Source organism: Macaca nemestrina, chromosome 19 (genome assembly GCF_043159975.1).
Source record: "Macaca nemestrina isolate mMacNem1 chromosome 19, mMacNem.hap1, whole genome shotgun sequence".
In the NCBI taxonomy this organism is placed as follows: Eukaryota; Metazoa; Chordata; class Mammalia; order Primates; family Cercopithecidae; genus Macaca; species Macaca nemestrina.
The window spans coordinates 3,480,323-3,501,319 of NC_092143.1; the positions used below are offsets into that span (position 1 = coordinate 3,480,323).

The 20,997-nt window shown below is 41.5% G+C and overlaps 1 protein-coding gene across 6 annotated transcripts in view; it reads right to left on the reverse strand.

The window, feature by feature from the left end:
• Window positions 1–20,997, reverse strand: part of LOC105489298 (zinc finger protein 236) — a 158,498-nt gene that overhangs the window by 67,316 nt on the left and 70,185 nt on the right. For all 6 annotated transcript variants that reach the window (XM_071085879.1, XM_071085881.1, XM_011754025.3 and 3 more), the window contains 9 exons: window positions 19,387–19,659; window positions 15,079–15,282; window positions 9,734–9,875; window positions 8,832–9,092; window positions 5,400–5,653; window positions 3,859–3,960; window positions 3,220–3,371; window positions 1,693–1,796; window positions 260–411 (listed from right to left, as the gene is read on the reverse strand). In XM_071085879.1, coding sequence (XP_070941980.1) covers window positions 260–411; window positions 1,693–1,796; window positions 3,220–3,371; window positions 3,859–3,960; window positions 5,400–5,653; window positions 8,832–9,092; window positions 9,734–9,875; window positions 15,079–15,282; window positions 19,387–19,659 — 1,644 coding nt within the window. The remainder of the gene's footprint in view (window positions 1–259; window positions 412–1,692; window positions 1,797–3,219; window positions 3,372–3,858; window positions 3,961–5,399; window positions 5,654–8,831; window positions 9,093–9,733; window positions 9,876–15,078; window positions 15,283–19,386; window positions 19,660–20,997) is intronic.

Below are 20,997 nucleotides of genomic sequence, written 5' to 3' on the forward strand. Positions count from 1 at the left end.
ACAGAAGTAGATACTGGGCGCCTGAGGTTCTGGGCATTGAGGGGAAATGGGGAGTGACTGTTAATGGGTACAGAGTTCCTTTTATGTGTAACAAAAATGTCCTAAAATTACAGTTTTGATGGTTGCAGAACTCTGCGAACATACTAAAAATCACCGAATTGTACATTTTCAGTGGGTTAATTGAATGGTATATGGATTATATCTCCATAAAACTTTTTTCTTTAAAGGACTAATCTCCAAGTATAAGGCAGACAATGACCTGTGTGTGTCTTCTCGTGAGACTTAAGCACCCCGGAGGAAACAAAGCCACGTCCACAGAGTTTGCACTTGTAGGGCTTCTCCCCGGTGTGCGACCGCACGTGCTGCTTCAGGTGACTGGACTTCTTAAAGCCTTTGTTGCAATAGTCACACCTGCAAACATACAGAACCCAGACCACGTTAATTCATAGCACAATTACAAATACAGCACCTGAGATGGGAAGGAAAGCAAACAAGCTTCACCAACAACCATGAAACATTTAGGCACAACTGTTACAGAACCTAGGTGTGCTCTCCAACATTGAAGAAATTATAAACTATAAAATATGGCCGACAATCATTTGTTAGACCAGATTCTTATAATCTTAAATGTATTACTTTAACAGCAAATGCTGTAACTCCCCAGCAGACATAAATTTGATTAGTTAGAAACTCTCACTAAGCATAACAGGAAGAAAATGTATGCACTCTTTTCTTTAAGTCATTAGACACTGCGAACCCTTCCATCGCCTCTGAGGCAAATCACTCCTGCATCTAGTCACTCGTAAATGCCAACCCATGTACTCCTTTGGTTTATAAAATACAAAACAGAGTGTCCTGGAGTTATGTTGAATAATACATCAATATGCAGTATTATTTCCCCTTCAGTTGTTACTGAATAGACTCATGTTATCTTAAGGATTAAAATAATCATAAATTTCAAAACTTCTACTCACATATTATTAAAAGCTTATTGCATTAGTATGTCTCTTTTGTCCATTCTCAAGTTTTAATATCCAGTAAGAAGTTAGCGATGTCCCTACACTATAACCTAAGTCAAGACTCGGTGCCCACATAGAGGCAACTAACTTTCCTCTCAAGTCCAAATTAAACTAAAAGCTGGAAGTGTCTGAATACAGTCTGAAAATTCACTCTTGTAAATTTGGTTTGGCGGTGGCTCACGCCTGTAATCCCAGCACTTTGGACGGTATATACCTGCTGAGCCAGCGGACGGACATCTAAAAGACATCTAAAAAGCTGTCTTTCTAATTGTGCTGTACCTTGGTACACAGATTGTCATATGTAAAGCACATGAAGAGTCTTGAACTAAAAGGCACAATATAAATTTAAGTAATTTCTGAAAATGGAAAAATAATGACTTAAAACAGTGACGGGAAGCTATAGCAGAGTACTTCAAACAGACAAACTGAAGACTGCTGCATCCAAATCCTGGCCCACTTGCTTATTTGCTGTAAAAAGCTTAGCAAGTTAATCTCTTTTGTCTCAGATCCCTTATTTACAGAATATGGATGACAGTGGAACTGTTTTGAACAGTTTTGAGAGAATGAAATTGCAGAGCCCTTGGAGCAGGGCAAGCACACAGCAGCATCTGTCACTGCAGCATCGGTCGCTGGGAGCCGGCAGCACCATGAGCTGGTCTGTGCAGACAACTACCTGTAAGAGCGCCTGCTCTGGTCCTCGCTGTCCTCCAGAAACTGGGAACCTTGTGCCTGCAGGTCCAGTTCCTCTTGGGATGACTCCTGAATCAAGCGAGTTGTCTAAAATTTAAGAGAAGTATAAAGCAAACTACTTGAATACCTGTGAATAAACATAAAACAACTCAGCAGCTAAGAACTAAGGATAAGAACATTCATAAACTGAGGATTTAAGAGGGAGAAACCCCAAATAGTCCACTGTAATCATTTGGGCCAGAGCAATAATAAAGATCACTCACACAGATTTTATTAAATGAAGATCTATTTATTTTCCATTACCCTACCTTAATACAAAGCTTAATCAACCATAAAACTGATTATTTTATATATCTTAATAAGAGATTCCCCTTCCATCTGCTCTACTCTTATTGACAGCGAATAAAACCCCGCCTTCAGAGAGTATAATATTGTCTCCTCTTGTCACACAAACCAGAGGGTGAGAAGGACATGTTCTCCATCCCCAAGAACGGTACCATGCATGCTTGGAGCAGCCACACTGACCCCATCCCTCCCTGACAGCGGCATTACAACCCATGCTACCACAGCAAGGACGAGCAAAAATCCGGTCAATGTTTTCTAACCACTCTATAACAGACGCACGCTCACACTGAGCAGAGGTAAGCTCCACTGACCTTCAGAAGGCCTGGAGTCACAGGACAGACTGCGAACAGTGGAGTCATCCACCCCTGTGCAGCAACTGCACGTTGCTGTAAGCAAGGGCTTGTGTCTCATTTGTTTACCTGACTTCCAAAACCAACTTAGATAAACCACAACAGAACTGGGTTTGCACAGTTTTATTTAGAGAGCTCTGGAGTAAAGTCAGCTGCTAAGAAGTATGTTCTCCACTTCCGAGATTCATCTGCTGCCTGTTTGTAGTTTCTAGCTATGAGAAAAATGTTCTGAAATTTTCACGGGAGGATCCAGCCCTACCACTTGGGCAAAGCTACCAATGGTGGATTTTAAAGAGGGATAACAATTGGTCAATCATTTCTCATCACTATTAAGAAATTTCCAAAAGCAGAAAAATGAAAATAAAAACGAAAATTAAAATGTCTCCAACTAGGCGTAAGAGATAAAATTTTAAATGATGCATTTAAATGTTTTTTAATGTCAGCATTCATTATATTTTCCTTCTAACATGTTTAAAAGTCCACAATTAAAAATGTTTAGGTTTTGTGCCTAAAGCAACATAGTATCTTTCAACGTGTTATTACCTAACACTCTAGTAAATTCTTAGCTTTTAATCACAAACGCAAGGCCACACCATGGCACGGAAACCTTTAAGTAAAATTAAAATGTTTTAAGGAAAAAGAAAGCCCGATGTACTAACACTGAGGATTTCCCAGGTAATGCAGTAACCTTAATGTTACAAGAAGTGAGCACACCTCTTAAAATTTCCCTTAAGGAAATTTTAAATAATCACAGTGAAGAATAAAATAGCACCTGCTAAATACTGCCACATATGCACCCCTCTGTCCATACTCACTACATTCATCCCATCAGAGCTGGGAGCCTGCAGCAAGCTCTGTTGGTGGAAGCTTGTGGAGAGGGCCTGAGACTCAAGTGTGCTGGAATCCTGTAGCTGTTGGACAGGTGGAAACTGAGGCTGCTGATGGTACGTGTCAGTCACTGTAAAACCTGAAATAAATTAGAAAAGAGGAGTTCTACAAAAATACTAAAGTTACATTAAAATGTTTTTAAAAAAGGGTTTATAAATTTAAAATGTCTAAAGAGGCATTTCTATTTTCTGAATTAGAATCAGGACTAGCTGTTATTAGCAAGCTTTAACATTGTTTGCTAACAGGCAGGAGGCTGTGCTCAGCAGACATTACAGCAGCGGAGGCTTTACAGAACCAGCCACCACAAAGTTCTAATTTCTACTCAGCCACCTTTTCTTGGCTGGAAACTACATGTAGAATGGCTGCAAAGGTCACTTTCCAGAAGACCTGAGCAGACCACAAAATAGTATGCATCAACAACAAACACATCTACAATGCATGCAAAAAGTTATCTGGTTTGAAACCATACATTTTAGAAGGGCCTTAAGAGAAAACATGTCAGGTTGTCGTAAAATTAAATTTAACTGAGGTACACTCACAAATTTCATTGAAAACCCACCACTGACCTTGGGGCAGCCCTGCCGGTTCGAAGGACTGTTGCGCAGGGGTCTGCTCTTCAAACTGGTCTATGTGCCCTCGCAGAGGGTCCTGTGGAGCCACAAACCCATCTAAGGATGAGATGCAAAAAGGGGGACTCATACATTTGGAAGTTATTTCACATCTGCAAATCTGCCCAAAAGTACACTTTGGCGAGTTTTCAAATATCAGACACCTTATTTTGAAGAGACAACAGGGATAATTTATATACATCTATATGCTTAAAGCATTCTCTTTGCATTTCTAGAATATCATCCCTGAAAGCCTTTAGCATCTGTCTTAGGCATTATTCCATTAAACAATATTCTAACATGCTATTACATTCCATAATTGTTTAGAACCTTTTTGGGTGTGCATGGTTGCAGGCACCACAGAGTAAGTGTATAATCCTACCCAAAGACTAAATACATTTGAGACATCCATAAAACAAAACAGTAAACTGGTCAGCACATTGTTTGTTGACATGCCTGTGTGAGATAAGAAGCCTGTGCCAGACGCAAGCCAGCTATGCCACTAATCACACAGTCTACAGTTGACCTGACATTATTTTTTGCAGCCAAACTTTACTGATGAAGGAAGCGATGTACTACTTTATATTCTGGTTCAGGAGCCTAATCTCACTGCAGACCAGTCACCAACAGTTCACTGACCTACATTAATCTTTGAATCTACATGGAGTGCACTTTGTAGAATACTAAAGATCACACAGATGTACACTTGAAAGATGTTCTCAATATATTGGGCATAAAAGTAGGTCACAAAATAGTATGCACTGCAAGATCCTATTTGTATAACTCTTTTTTTTTTTGAGATGGAGTCTCACTCACTCTGTTGTCCAGGCTGGAGTGCAGTGGTGCCAGCTCAGCTCACTGCAACCTCCACCTCCCAGGTTCAAGCAATTCTCTTGCCTCAGCCTCCTACGTAGCTGGGATTACAGGTATGCACCACCACACCCAGCTAATTTTTGTAATTTTAGTACAGATAGGGTTTCACCACGGCCAGGTTGGTCTTGAACTGCTGCCCTCTAGTGATCCATCTGCCTTGGCCTCCCAAAGTGCTGAGATTACAGGCGTGAGCCACCACACCCAACCTTATTTATATAATTATATATGCATACCAAACACACACACACACACACACACCCCTGCATATTTGTATGGAAAAAAAGTGGAAGCACCTATATCAAAATAAGGATGGTAGATTTTGCTGTAGCCCTAAAATTTCAACTACTTCCTAACAAGATTTTGAATATTTCCCAACAAGAAGTCTGATCATTCTGTTTTTGTTTAAAAAAAAAGAACTTCCCCTAAGAAATCTAATAAAATTGAAGAGTAAAAATCTAAGACGGCATGGAATGATATCAAATACTCAAATTCAATCTCTCTCACATACAGCACAAATTGTTTTAAAAGTCAGTGATCCACGGGAGACATCAATGGACTACAATGAGTGGGAAAGGCTGCAAAACTCTGTTGGGATCACTCAAAGTTAAATATCCTGAAACATTTACCTTCATCTGCTTCCAAGGGCTGATCTGTCAACTGCTGGCCCAGCCCTGCTTCCTCTGTGCCCACCACGTGCTGAGGCTCCAGGTCCAACATGGCCTCGGGGTTTGCTGCGACCACCTCGGCCGTCTGCGGCAGCTCGTCGCTCTCGATCTCCACCTGCATCTGAGTGGAGGCCTGCATGCTCTGCTGGTCCACGGTGCTATCGTCTATCGAGGCTGCCTGCTGATGCTGTTGGAGCTGCTGGGCAAGTTCGTATCTTCAGAAAAATTAATGACAGTTCATCAGATTAGATGCTGTCAAAGGTTACTTGCGTGGGATACTACAGTGAAAAAGTTGTCATTGATTAAATAACATTTTTTATTAATGATTTCATTTTGAAGTCATGATGGCAATTCAGATAAAAATGAACACATTAGTAACTCTGAAGAGAGCTCGTTTGCCTCATCTTTAAGTGCTTCCACTGGCTACAAGACACGAGGCACAAACGGAGGATAAAGGACAACACACACCCGAATGCCTAATAGTTTAAAAACATTAAAAAGATGTCTCGTGTTTAAAAGTAAAACTCTCCCAACTCAAGTTCGGCAATGAGTCTAAGTCTTCAGAAAAATAATTGTACTAAATGAGACGACACCTTTATAGACTGCTCTAAATCTGACAACACATGTGGTGCACAGAGAGGCTCCAGCCTCATCACCTACTGTCTCTCACAGCCCGGGCCACAGGCGCTTTATTGGACCAATGATCCAAATGTTGCTGCCAGCAACATTTACACACACAAAGTGTATCCGGCATATATTCATCAAAGTCAGCAATTTCTCTTTCAAAGGAAAAGATGAACAATGAATTCAGCAATGAACTGAGAACTTGAAAAAAAAAAAGAAAAAGAAAAAAATATCACACAGTTATCTGTCTAACAGGCTGGCTAGTACAAAGAATATCTAAGACAAAGAGCTGGTTGGGCGCGTGGCTCACACCTGTAATCCCAGCACTTTGGGAGGCCGAGGCTGGCAGATCACCTGAGGTCAGGAGTTCAAGGCCAGCCTGGCCAACATGGTGAAACTCCATCTCTACTACAAATACAAAAATTAGCCAGGCACAGGGGTGTGAGCCAGTAATCCCAGCTACTCAGGAGGCTGAGGCAGGAGGTTGCAGTGAACCAAAATCGCACCACGGCACTCCAGCCTGGACAACAGAGCAAGACTCCATCTCAAACAAACAAACAAAAACACCCCCCCACACACAAAAAGTGCCGCCTGGTCCCCTCTTCTGCCTCTGCACACACAGACCATACAAGCTGTGTCACAGGCTCTATTCCAGTGTCTTAGTAATCCGCCTACTCAGAATTTCACTCTCAGTTCCAAACAAAATTTTCCCTCTTCGTTTTCTAATATCCAAAATAGACAATTCATAACTACTTTTACTGTGGAAAGGAGAACAAAAATGTGTCGCATGACAGAGACGAGTCAGAAAACGCAGGCCTGCACCTACGCTGTGATGCTTCCACACAGCAGCGCAGTGGCAAGCAGGGGTCTGTATAAGCCACTCTAACCTAAGCACCCGTGTGTCACATGCTAACTGATGGAGGCTTGTTTTCTGTTTGTTTCCTTGGTTGTTTGCTTTTCCCCATAAATTTGACTATAGTAACCTTCTTTACCTATCTTTAGTATATGTGATATTTTGGGAATTTCCAACGATTCAGACAAAGGAATGAAACCCTGGCTGGATGCTCTCCTTGTAGGCAGACTCCAAGTGCACACAATCTGTAAAAGCAAAGCACTGCAGCTCTGCAACGACAGGCTGATCTGCTTAGTGTCCTCTCAAAGCTCTACACTGATCTCCTACATGTGTCCCTCGAAACTGATGACAAATAATGGCCATGCAATATACCACTTAATAAAGGTGACTCCACAATTATGCCATTGGTCACTGGGTCTGGAAACAAGGGCCTGAACACCCACATTCCCAATACTACCACAAAAAGTACACTGGAAAAGGCTGGCTTCCTAACTAAAAAAGATTTGATTTAAACATTCCACTGAGCAAGCAAGCACCCAAGCTCCATTCTTCTTAGCATGGTAAGCTCTCGGGCCAACTGGGGACCCGTCACCCTGCTACAGTGAGCAGAAACACAAGTATCTTCAACATCCATGTGCCCCCGAGTTCCCCAGTTCCCAAACACATGCAGTGCCCTGCACAGGATTCCCTCCACAAAATGCAGTGAAGTATAACTGGATATGTAATTGACAGGAGTCCACTATATAACACCGCCAATACCACACTCCCTGGGTGGTTTTAAGCAGCAGGTAAATTTCTCGGCTAAGCAATCAATGATGTTGAAATCAAAAATGTCAATTCTGTTGAGGGTGCTTAGGCATTCAGATCAATAATATCAAAAAACACTATCACAGTTAACTTATTCTAATATTTAGGGTTTTGCTTTGTAGGCGACATCCAGGCAGACATATCTGGGTTAAAATGCTGTCTCAAAGCAAATGTTTCAGGGCAGCAACTTTAGGCCTAGTGACTCTCCCTTTCACATCTCCTAAGCTGTGGTCACCCTACCCAGGTTTTACAGTACCACACGGAATTCTGCGGCTTCACAGAAATACTCATCGAATAGGCCCTAGCACTAGTCAGAAATGCATCTCTTCCAGATTACGTCCACATAGAGATGAGCTAGCCTTCCAACCATGTGGAAATATAAGCTAGGCTGAATGAAAAGTTTATGGAATATCTAAAACATGTATCCTTTAAAGTCAACAACACAGAATAATTACCATTCTGATTTGCTGATGACAGGCCTAGAAATCACAGGGTCTTTAAGATTCTCTTTTCTGAAATATTCACTATCTGACTATACTAGATACAGTCCAGCATTTCATCTATCAACTAACAGCTTTAAAAGAGAGCTTTGTAATCCCAGCACTTTGGGAGGCCGAGACGGGCGGATCACGAGGTCAGGAGATCGAGACCATCCTGGCTAACACAATGAAACCCCATCTCTACTAAAAATACAAAAAAATTAGCCGGGCGAGGTGGCGGGCGCCTGTAGTCCCAGCTACTCGGGAGGCTGAGGCAGGAGAACTACGTAAACCCGGGAGGCGGAGCTTGCAGTGAGCCGAGATAGCGCCACTGCACTCCAGCCGGGGCGACAGAGCGAGACTCCATCTCAAAAAAAAAAAAAAAAAAAAAAAGAGAGCTTTACAGAATATAAACTGCTTCATTATTAAATTAAAAATGAAAATGCTAATGCTTCAGTCTATGGCTCCCATTAGATCCTTAGACACTAATACTTACATTTCTTGAGCCCATATAGTACAAGCTAGAAATAATCATGTAAGAATCAAAGACAATTATTTCCTAAAAACACTCCCCACCATCTACTGGAAATTATAAAGATGATAAAAAGTGACCATTAGAATTACACCCACCTGTGGGTTTTCATGTGCTTTTTGCAATTTAGTGAAGTCTTAAATGTTTTTTGACAATAGGGACACATATAGGGACGAAGGTCGTTGTGGATACCCATGTGTCGCCGTAAGCTGCCACCAGTAGTGAAAGCCCCATTACATATCAGACACTTGAAAGATTTCAGTCCTGTGTGTGTTCGGATGTGTGCTTTGAGCACACCTGCAGAAACAAAGCCTCTTCCACACTGAGAACATTTAAAAGGTTTTTCACCTGTATGGGATCTTAAAAAAAAAAAAAACATATTTTAATGAATAAGTTTCTTATACTTTTATAACGCTTTGTGACTAGAATGCACTCTTGCATTTCGCTTCACTTCATCATCACATTTTTTAAAGCTAAGCAGCAATGCCGGAGCTTTCCACATTTTACAGGTGAGGAAGCCTGAGACTCAAGAGTGCTTAAGCGAATTGCCTCAAGTCACACGACTGAGACGAAGCTAGAAGCCAAGTCTTTTTCTAAGTTCTATACTTTTTTCATGACATCACACTGTCTCTTATGATCAAGGTTTGACTTCCTTTTCACTGTGGCCAGTACTAAGAATTCACTTAAACTCCGATAAACACATCTGAAAAACATAAACGGAAGTCTAAAAATAAACCAAATACTTCTTCGATATTTCTTGGAAACTGCAAACATTGAAATTTAATGAGCATATACATAAATTCCAGGGGCAATTTTGTAGAATATTTTAGTCAAGACATTAAAAAATAAAAATATTAATTACCAATAAATGTTTTGGAGTCAAATGAAACATCTTAAATACCAAAAGCTAATGCTACCATCCTAAATACTTCTAGAAGTCATCAGGTCACTAAGTCAGTTTAATTATACTAAATTTCCACCTGTGAATCCGTTACCTTACCTGATGTGTTGTTTAAGGTGGCAAGATTTTTTATATGCACGATGACAGTAAAAACACTTGTATGGTCTATCTGCTTCATTAACAAAATTATTATTAAAATAGCTTTGGAAAAACTGGTTTTTTGGAATGGGCTGGATAAGACCTACAAACCAAAAGAAAAGCAGACATAATTCACTGTCAATGCTAGTAATAAAATTAAATGTCACAAGGCATATGTTTTACCCAGAAGATGAAAATTCTGATGTTAGACTCTAATGTTACAACTATTTTATTTTAATTGTGTTAGGAACTGGCTATTCAAAGAATACCTATGGGGAAACATAATAAATTAATATATTTATAATATAACATTACAAATTAATTTATAAATTAATATAAACATTATAAATACATATTAATGTTCATTTTTTCAACATGAGAAATATCTAGTCACAATTACTTCCTTTGATTCCACAGCCAATTTTTAATGAATTTCTACATTTACTTTCTATATGGGCATTTGTTGACAAAAATTCAGGATAAGCAAGATTTTAATACCTTGTTTATTCAGTATGAATACTGCACACTAGGTACTATAATAAACTGAAAACAAAAGTGACTATAACATGATCTTTTGTTCTACAAAGGTTAGCGTTTTCACAGATATCACTAAAGGGATATCTACAAACAACAAAATTACTAATTTAAATATTTCACATTTTATATACATTTACTAAATAAAGAATTCCTTCAGGTTGACCATCTAATAAATATGACTTGATCAAGCTACTGCATTATATCAGGAATTCAGGACAAACTTAGGGGTAAACTTTCGAAATCCTTAAGAGTCACCTGGAACACTAAGAGGAAGACGCACACTGTCTTCTATCAGCCTCTATCAGCCTTGGGCTGCTCCTTCTGCCCAGACAAGGAAGCATTGGCCAAGATTCTGTCCTCTGCCCACAGCTCTCCATTCCCAGTCCTCTCTCCTCCCTCAGTTGTACCTTAACTTCTATGCAATGATTAGCATGATGCACCTCTGAACACACTCTGTTTTCCCTAACTTTCCATAAAAATACAGATTCCATTTCAATTTCTTCCCCTAAAATCCACTTCTCCCAGCTTTCCCAGTTGCATGCCTGGAACAGTCTTCTCCTGGTCCCTAAGGCTGGGGAGGTCCGGACTTCTGAGAGTTTCCTTCCCTCTCTTGTACTCGGCATTTGCCAGTCCTGATGCTCCCATGTCTCTTAAACTTGCATCTTCGCTTCTTTTTCAACTGCCACCAATCGCAACAGTGAAACAATTACAAAGCTGGAGGGAATTTGACAGCCCAACCAATTTCACTTAGCTCATTATTAGATTTAAGGAAATATTCCTATGCTTCCTGAAGCTTGCATCACAACCCTGCTTAGTTTTCAAAAAGTATTCAGAACTCTCACTTGTGATATAATCCACACAGCACAACCCTTAAGACTGCCAAGCCTTTTCTCACCTCACAAGCCTTCTGGACAATCAGAGCTGTGTCAAAGACCTCTCTCCCGGCAGCTCTGACACCACCCTGTGCTTGACAGCACAGTCTCACTTTTTCCTAAGAACTCGTTCTGCTCAAAAGAGAAAAATGCAGGCTGGGCATAGTGGCTGAGCCCTGTAATCCCAGCACTTTGGGAGGCCGAGGTGAGTGGATCACCTGAGGTCAGGAGTTCGAGACCAGCCTGGCCAACACGGAGAAACTCCATCTCTACTTAAAGATAAAAATAAAAATACAAAAATACAAAAATTAGCCAGGCATGGTGGCACAGGCCTGTAGTCCTAGTTACTCAGGAAGCTGAGGCAGGAGAATCGCTTGAACCTGGGGGCAGAGGTTGCAGTAAGCCGAGATCGCACCACTGCACTCCAGCCTGGGTGACAGTGAGACTCTGTCTCAAGAAAGGAAAGAAAAAAGAAGAAAAATGCAGGCATCCAGTCCATGCCCACCACCTTCCCTAGGATACACATGCTAGGACACGCAGACCGAATGCCATGCCTGGTTCTCAAAAACAGTCACGGCAGAACCCTGGACGCAGGTTTCCTCTTCTACAGTGCCCTCAGTCAAGGACTCCCTTAGACTAGCACTAGCTTCCTCAATGAGCATTCTACTTTCATTTACTCTCACAACACTATTCTATGCTAAACCTCATCTTACCATGTTTTTATCAAACTCTGTCCCCCAAAGATTGTGACAGCCAAGTCTTTTCTATAGCCTCTAAGGAGCCCAGAGTCTGAGAGAAGAGATGAACACAAATACAAATAACAAAATTAAGCATAAGACAAAGTTACAATATTTTACAATTTACAGTGTGAAACTCCCTCTAGCAATCATTTCCCTCATATGTCTCCATCAGCCTAAACCAAAGAATTCAGCTTCCCCTATCTGGTCTAAGATACAGGCATCTGTGAAGCCAACAAGCAAAATATATCCCATTTTAACCCTGAAACATGTCTGAAGAGTCAAGACTCTTGAGGGATTCAAAAACTTGAAGTCAAGAAACCCATGGGTATATAACTTGATTTATGGCAACCTGAAAGAAGAAACTGGTCTGTTTTTTCATTTTGTAAGCAACCAAAACTGGCCAAGGATATCAAAGTATTCTAAGCTACCAAGGGCGTTTTGATCCCATTCTATGCTCAAAAACAGTTAAATAGCATAATAATTATAGTTCCTAGGAAGCTTAGTATAATTCATATATCAAATTATCAGACTTTTTTTTATTTTTAATTTTTTGAGACAGAGTTTCACTCTTGTTCCCCAGGCTGGAGTGCAGTGGTACAATCTTGGCTTACTGCGACCTCTGCTTCCTGGGTTCAAGCCATTCTCCTGCCTCAGCCTCCTGAGTAGCCGGGATTATTGGTGCCTGCCACCATGCCTGGCTAATTTATGTATTGGTAGTAGAGATAGGGTTTTGCCATGTTGGCCAGGCTGGTCTCAAACTCCTGACCTCAAGTGATCGCCCACCTCGGCCTTCCAAAGTACTAGGATCACAGGCGTGAGCCACTGCGCCCAGCCAGACTGGTGTTTTGGAGAAGATGATCTTTTACTATCTTGTCAATTTGTTGTGTATTTTGGAGTTTTCTATTTATTCTACGGTCAGTTCTGCCAAGTATATTATTCTAGAAAAGATTCATTTTTCTATTTCCTTTTCTATTTCTTCTACAGTCAGTTCTGCCAAGCACATTATTCTAGAAAAGATTCATCAAAATTTTCAAATATATTAGCAAAAAGTTGTAGAGTATTTGCAAACAATTGTTACCTCATTTGTATCTGTGCTTACAACTTCTTTCTCATTCCTAATACTATGTTTTCTCACATTTCTTTATTAGTGACAAGTCATCTATTTTTTCTGTTCATTTTTATAAGTTTTGTAAAACTTCAGTTCACTACAGTTTTGTCTTCTATCTCCAATTCCATTATACGTACTAATTCAGGGGTCCCCAAGCCCCAGGCTGCCTGTTAGGAACCGGTCCACGCAGCAGGAGGTGAATAGCAGGTGAGTGAGCTTTACCACCTGAGCTCTGCCTCCTGTCAGATCTGCGGCATGTTAGATTCTCATAGGAGTGCAAACCCTACTGTGAACTGTGCATGTGAGGAATCTAGGCTGCGCGCTCCTTCTGAGAATCTAACGTCTGATGATCTCAGTGGAACAGTTTTACCCGAAACCATTCCCCTCACCTGATCCCCCATCTGTGGAAAATTTGTCTTCTGCAAAACCAATCCCTGATGACAAAAAGGTTGGGAACTGCTGTATTAATTCCTTTCTGCTACTTTCTTTTAATTTTCCTAGTTTTTTAAGTTAAATATTTTACTTATTTTCAATCTGTCTTATTTTCTAATAACACTCAAAAGTCTTAATTTTTCCTAGGACAGCTTTGATCCATCCAATCTGTTTATATAATACTCATATCTGTAGTATGTAGTATCTGTTTTGAGTCCTTCTTTTCATGTAATGAAATTTTGGATTGCTATTTTATAAGTTTTTCAGTGAACTGTAATCAAAGATTGTATCCTACACAAAATCAACTTCTGAGAATTTACTGAAATTTTTCTGTATCCTAGAATGTGATCAACTTCTGTTTCATGCATAATTAAAAGTGTGTAATTTAAGGCAAAAGGTTCTATAAAGCTATTAAGTAACCCTTTGGATTTGTGTGCTCAAATCTTCAGTTTTAGGTGTTTATTTAAGTTGACCTGTCTAATTGAGGATCTTTCACTACACTTGAGAATTTGAGTACTTCCTTTCTTTGAATTTTTTTGGTTTATATATTTTGATGTTAAACTCTTAGATTCACACAAGTTTATGGCTGTTGATCATCTTATTGGTGGCCCCCAATTTTTAACAATCTAAAATCTCTCTATACAATAATTTCCAATTATTGTAAATAAAGGTTATGCTTTGGAATAAAGGAATTATATTTTGTTTAATATTAATTTTGCTTATAGATTGAATTATCTTTCCCAGGAAAGTAGTGAAATACAGAAACTGCAAAAAAATGTAAATTCACACATTAATAAGTGCTATGGCCTAAATGTTTGTGGTCCCCCAAAATTCATGTAGTAAGAGGTAGGACCTTTGGGAGGACATAGCCAGAAGGCACCATCTGTGAGGAAGAGAGACCTCACTAGACACTCAATCTGCCAGCACCATGACCTTGGACTTCCCAGCCTCTAGACCTGTGAGAAGTAAACTTCTAGTATTTATAAGCTACACAGTGAGTGGTATTTTTGATTCAGGAGCTCAAACAAATTAAGACAATGAGGTTTCTTAAGTTTTGTTCTAGCACTGACAAACATAATTTTTCTGAAGATTCTAACAAGCAGTGTTTTCTTTCTAGATCGTTAACAAAATCATAGTTTGGGTTGATTATAATAACACTGAACCTAAAAAGAAAAGCAGGCAGATTTTTCTTTTCCTTTTTAATTCAAAGATTAAAGTAAACCAAATAATCTGTAACACAGCACAAAGAACCTAAGGATGAAAACAACAACGTGCACTGTGTGTTTCACATAAAAACCACTTGTCATTTTTGATGGTTCCACTGAGGTAGCAATGTTTCTTCAATGAGGACCTACACACTACTGTTTTCACTTACACATTATTTGTCTCCAATCCAAGAAAACAATTTGAGCAGTAGTTTGGATACAACTTAGATTTTAATCTTGATTGTAAAACATACTACCCCATAGAGCAAAACAAGGCTTAACACAGACTTCATTAATACTACGCCTAAAAAACTATTTAACTACACAGACCATAATGTGCATACACAATTCACAAAATACCAAAGAAAATAGTACTCGATAAATTGTAAAGACATCCTACAATCCATCTTACCTAAGTCAGTTATGAGAATTGGTTCCTGCAAAGGAATGTCAGGGACTGGAACGTTCGTCTTGCCAACACGAACCTTTGCAGGTTTACGCTGGTGCCTCATTTTCCTTAATTCCGTATGTTTAAAGTGGGAAGCAATGTGAGTCTTCCTATGGCCCGAGGTTCGAAATTTTTTGTCACAGTGAGGACAAGCAAAAGGTCTAACTCCTAATAAAAATGAAATTACATTTTAGAATTATTTCCAGAAATTACATCTCAACAGCAAATGCCAACATAAAATGTTAGTACTTCCAATACTGATTTGCACCTTCGATTTATTAAGCCATGCTTATAATTTGATATTGTATATTATTTTCCCTTGTTTGCATACAGTGCATATTATAGATATTAAGGCACGTAATGAGAGCATTTTAAGTTAAAAAAGAACATTTCGTATCTTTAGGACAAAGTCTTACATTGTAAAATATGGATAGTAGTTCTTAAGGACTTTACAGTATGTAAGGATGCTCTCTCTCTTAAGTCATCATCTGTAAAGTGGCTTAAGGACACCTGCCTCCAGGGCTGCTGCTGAGATTACTTAAGCTAATGTTTAAACAGCACTTAGCAATGTCTCACATTTTGCAAATAAACAGTAAATAGTTGTCACTGATTGTAAATGATGATAATAGTGCTAATATCTTAATGCTCCTCTCACTACTGTGCCCCGTTTCTAAAGAACATCTCCTTGTTTTACAATTTTAGTAGCAAATGAAAATGTAAATTCCAAAGAAACACATACAACAAAATTGAGTAACTTCAGCTTTGTCAAATACTCATCCACATTTTCAGCCCAGAGGAGGATCCCTGAGGAAATTTGGGAGATATTGCCAATGAGTACAGGGTTTCTTTGCAGGGTGATAAAAACGTTCCAAAATCAGACAGTGGTGTAGGGTGTACAATTCAGAATTGTACACATTAAAATGGTAAATACTATGATATGTAAATTACATTTCAATAAATATGTCGTTAACAAAATGGAGCTCCATAATGAAAGATTTCACACCTTAACACTGATTAGAAAGCCTCAATACAAACAGGTCCCTGGTCCTCCCCCAGCCCAGCTACAGTCTTCAGGTCTTCCCAGATCAAACGTAGATTACACGTTGTGTCCTCAGAAAGGCTCACTCAGTCTAAATCTAAATCTGATCCGGACAGAAGTCTCTTTTCAACCTCTGTAATTCTACCTTCATTTATAAGTGTTGCTTGTTTTTAATGCCTCCCCCAGCAAATCCTTAGCTCCACGGAGATCAAGGTTGCACCTGTTTTCTTTACCTGTAGATACCTCATGCCCAGCCTATAGAAGAGACTCAACAAGTGCTGATGAAAAGACAGAAATGCATCCTCCAAGTAGTCAATTACTGCTCCTCCAGGTGCTGCGACTCAATACCTTCTCAGCACCTGTGTGCAGTACCTATTGGCAGTTCCTGTGTGTGGCACTGCGTTTGGTACCACGTGTGGTACTTGTGTGTGGTACTGTGTTTGGTACTGTATGCACTACTTGTGTGCAGTACTGTGTTTGGTACTGTGGGCAGTGCCTATATACGGTACTGTGTTTGGTACTGTGCATGATGCCTGAGTGCAGTACTGTTTGGTACTGTGTGCAGTACCTGTGTGCAGTACCTGTGGGCAGCACTGGTACCTGTGTGCAGCACTGTGTTTGGTACCTAAGTGCAGTACTGTGTGTGTGGTACTATATGCAGTACTGTGTGTGGTACTGTATGCAGTCCCTGTGGGCAGTACTCGTGTGTAGTACTGTGTTTAGTACTATATGCAGTACCTGTGTGCAGTACTGTGTTTGGTACTCTACGTACTACTTGTGTGCAGTACTGTTTGGTACTGTGTGAGGTGCCTATATGTGGTACTGTGTTTGGTACTGTGCATGATGCCTGTGTGCAGTACTGTTTGGTACTGTATGTGGTACCTGTGTGCAGTACTGTGTTTGGTACTGTGTGCATTACCAGTGGGCAGTACTGTTTGGTACCTGTGTGCAGTACTATGTTTGGTACTGTGTTTGGTACTGAAGTGCAGTACTGTCTGTGGTACTGTGTGCAGTCCCTGTGGGCAGTCCCTGTCTGCAGCACTATGTTGGGTATTGTGTGTAGTACCTGTGGGCAGTACTGTTTGGTACCTGTGTGCAGTACTGTGTTTGGTGCCTAAGTGCGGTACTGTGTATGTGGTACTGTGTGCGTACTGTGCATGACACTGTATACAGTGTCTGTGGGCAGTAAGTACTTGTGTATACTATGTTTAGTACTGTGTTGGGTACTGTATGCAGTACTGTGTTTGGAACTATGTGCGGTGCCTGTGCACATTACCTGTGCATGGTAGTGTTTAGTACTGTATTGGTTACTGTGTGCAGTACTGTGCTTGGTACTACATGCAGTAGCTGTGTGCAGTACCTATGCACAGTACTGTGTGGTCCCTGTGGCCAGTACCTGTGTGGGTGCAGCACTGCAGGCCATACCTGTGTGCAGTACCTGTGTGCTGTACTGTGTTTGGTACCTGTGTTTGGTACTGTGTGTGGTCCCTGTGGGCAGTGCCTATGTGAGTGCAGCTCTGCAGGCTGTACCTGTGTGCAGTACTCTGTTTCGTACTGTGTGCAGTACTCTGTTTGGTACTGCACATGATGCCTGTGAGCAGTACTGTTTGGTACTGTGTGCGGTACTTGTGTGCAGTACTGTGTTTGGTACTATGCTTGGTACCTGTGTGCAGTACCTGTGTTTGGCACCATGTGTGATCTCTGTGGGCAGTGCCTGTGTGGGTACAGCACTGCAGGCTGTACTTGTGTGTGGTACTATGGTAGCTGTGTGCGATACCTGTATTTAGTATTGTGTTTGGTACGTGTGTGCAGTACTGTGTTTGGTACTGTGTTTGACACTGAGTTTAGTACCTGTGTGCAGTACCTGTATTTGGTACTGTGTGTGGTCCCTGTGGGCAATGCCTGTGTGTGTGCAGCATGGCAGGCTGTACTTGTGTGCGGTACTGTGTTTGGTACTTGTGCGCAGTACCTGTATTTAGTACTGTGTTTGGAACTGTGTTTGATACTGAGTTTAGTACCTGTGTGCAGAACCTGTGTTTGGTACCGTGTGTAGTCCCCGTGGGCAATGCCTGTGTGTGTGCAGCACTGCAGGCTGTACTTGTGTGTGGTACTGTGTTTGGTACTTGTGTGCAGTACCTGTATTTAGTACTGTGTTTGGTACTGTGCTTGATACTGAGTTTAGTACCTGTGTGCAGAACCTGTGTTTGGTACTGTGTGTGGTCCCCGTGGGCAATGCCTGTGTGTGTGCAGCACTGCAGGCTGTACTTGTGTGTGGTACTGTGTTTGGTACCTGTGTGCAGTACCTGTATTTAGTACTGTGTTTGGTACTGTGCTTGGTACTGAGTTTAGTACCTGTGTGCAGTACCTGTGTTTGGTACTGTGTGTGGTCCCCATGGGCAATGCCTGTGTGGGTGCAGCACTGCAGGCTGTATTTGTGTGTGGTACTGTGTTTGGTACCTGTGTGTGGTACCTGTATTTAGTACTGTGTTTGGTACTGTGCTTGGTACTGAGTTTAGTACCTGTGTGCAGTACCTGTGTTTGGTACTGTGTGCAGTCCCTGTGGCCAGGGCCCATGTCGTTGCAGCATGTGGGCCATAGTTGCGTGTGGTACTGTGTCTGGTACCTGCCTTTGGTACTTGTGTGCAGTCTCTGTGGGCAGTACCAGTGTGGGTACAGCACTATGGGCCATACCTCTGTGCGATACTGTGTGCAGTCCTTGAGGACAGTGAGCAGTACCTGTGCAAAGTGCTGTGTTGGGTACTATGTGCAGTACCTGTGTTTGGTACTTCTGGGCAGTGCCTGTGAGGGGCAGCACTGTGGGCCATACCTGTGAGCAGTACTGTGTTCAGTACTATGTGCAGTACTGTGTGCAGTCCCTGTGGGCAATACTTATGTGCAGTACCTGTACACAGTGCTGTGTTGGGTACTGTGTGCAGTACTGCACAGTTCCTGTGGGCAGTACTTGTGTGCAGTACCTGTGCACAGTGCTGTGTGGGGTACTGTGTGTGGTATCTGTGTTTGGTACCTGTGGGCAGTACCTATGTGGGTGCAGCACTGCGGCCCACACCTATGCGCAGTAATGTGTGTGATACTTTGTGCAATCCCTGTGGGCAGTACTTGTGTGTAGTACCTATGCGCCTACTGTGTGCCATACCTGTGTTTGGTACATGTGCGCAGTACCGTGTGCCGCCCCAGTGGCCAGTGCCCATGTGGGCCCAGCCCTGAGGCCGTACCTGTGTGCAGGCGGATGTGCACCTTGAGGCTGCCCGAGGTGGAGAAGCTCTTCATGCAGTACTGGCACTTGAACGCCTTGATGCCGGTGTGCGTCTTGATGTGGGCTGTCAGCGTGCTCTTCACCGCGAAGGCGCGGAAGCACTGCGGGCACTTGAAGGGCTTCTCGTGGGTGTGGATGCGGATGTGGCGCACCAGGTCGCTGGGCTTGCGGAACTCCTTGGCGCAGTAGGGACACACGTGCCAGCGCACGCCGTTCTCCTCGCGGATGGAGCCTGCGAAGGGAGAGGACACGTCCCGCTCGGCCTGGACGCCCCGCCCAGTGTCGGGTCCAGGGCCCCCTGCGGTCCCTATGGAAAGCTGCACGCACGATCAGTTATGGGAAAGCTTGGAATTCCCAGGATCACTGACATTATCGAGAGCTATGAGTTAATCTCGCTGAAACCCCTAACAGTCGGGGAAAACAAAATTCACAGTGTCTGAGAAAGAGCGCCCGCTGAGAAGGTGATCGATTCTGTAGGTCCAGCAGCACCAGGACACAGTCGGCTCCCTCTCAATGAGAATGAAAGTAGATGGGATCGAATGACCCCATGCTTAACGCAGGGAACGGGAAGAGAAGGAATGACGCTGGAATAAGTATTTATTGGGCCTACTGGATATCACCAATAAAAAATAATAGAAATGCAAATATTAAGAAATGGTAAATTCATATGCTATAAAAGGAAATTTGTAAATAGTTAAGACAAATAGTATGTATCAATTAATGATGAAATGTAAGTGGATCTGTCTCATTCAATTTTCAATCAAGTTTAAAACTATTTCTAATAGAAAAAGAATCACAAATTGATGGAAATATAGTTAAGTATACCTGTCCCTCTGTTTTCAGCAGGAAACAGTGCCAAGACCCCAGTGGATGCCTGAAAGCCCAGATAGTAGGGAACCCTATGTACACTACGTCTTTCCATCTGAGAACCAAGCCAGCTACTGAGTGGCAAATGCAGCAGCATGAGTGCGTGGGACAAAGGGATGACCTGTGTCTCCCTCACCCCTCTCGGGACGGAGCAGGACAGTGGACGGGGAAATGGTAAGCAATTTACAGCTTATGAACTGTTTATTTCTGGAATTTTCTGTTTAATATTTTTGAGAATTTGGTTGAATGCAGGTAACTAAAACTTAGAATCACTTTATTTTTAAAAATTTTGATGAGATTTATTCATCTGAAATTAAGGTAGCATCTACAGTGACTATACAGATAACTCACATAAAGAATCCACATGAAATCAGAAAGATTTTGGCCATTTTAATAAAATGAACATTTTAAGTAAAGTTTATTTAACTGTGTCTGTACCAACACAGTTTTCTTAGGGAAAAAGAAAACCTGTTTCCTTCTCTCTTATCACGAAATATAAGGAATTCTCCATATATGCAAGTAAATCTGTAAAGACAGAAAACGTACTTTCTCGAATACAATATTCTTTGCAAGAATAATTCACATAAAAAAGAAAGGTGGGCTGGGTGCAGTGGCTCACGGCCATAATCCCAACACTCCGGGAGGCTAAGGCAGACAGATAGCTTGAGCTCAGTAGTTTGAGATCAGCGTGGGCAACATGGCA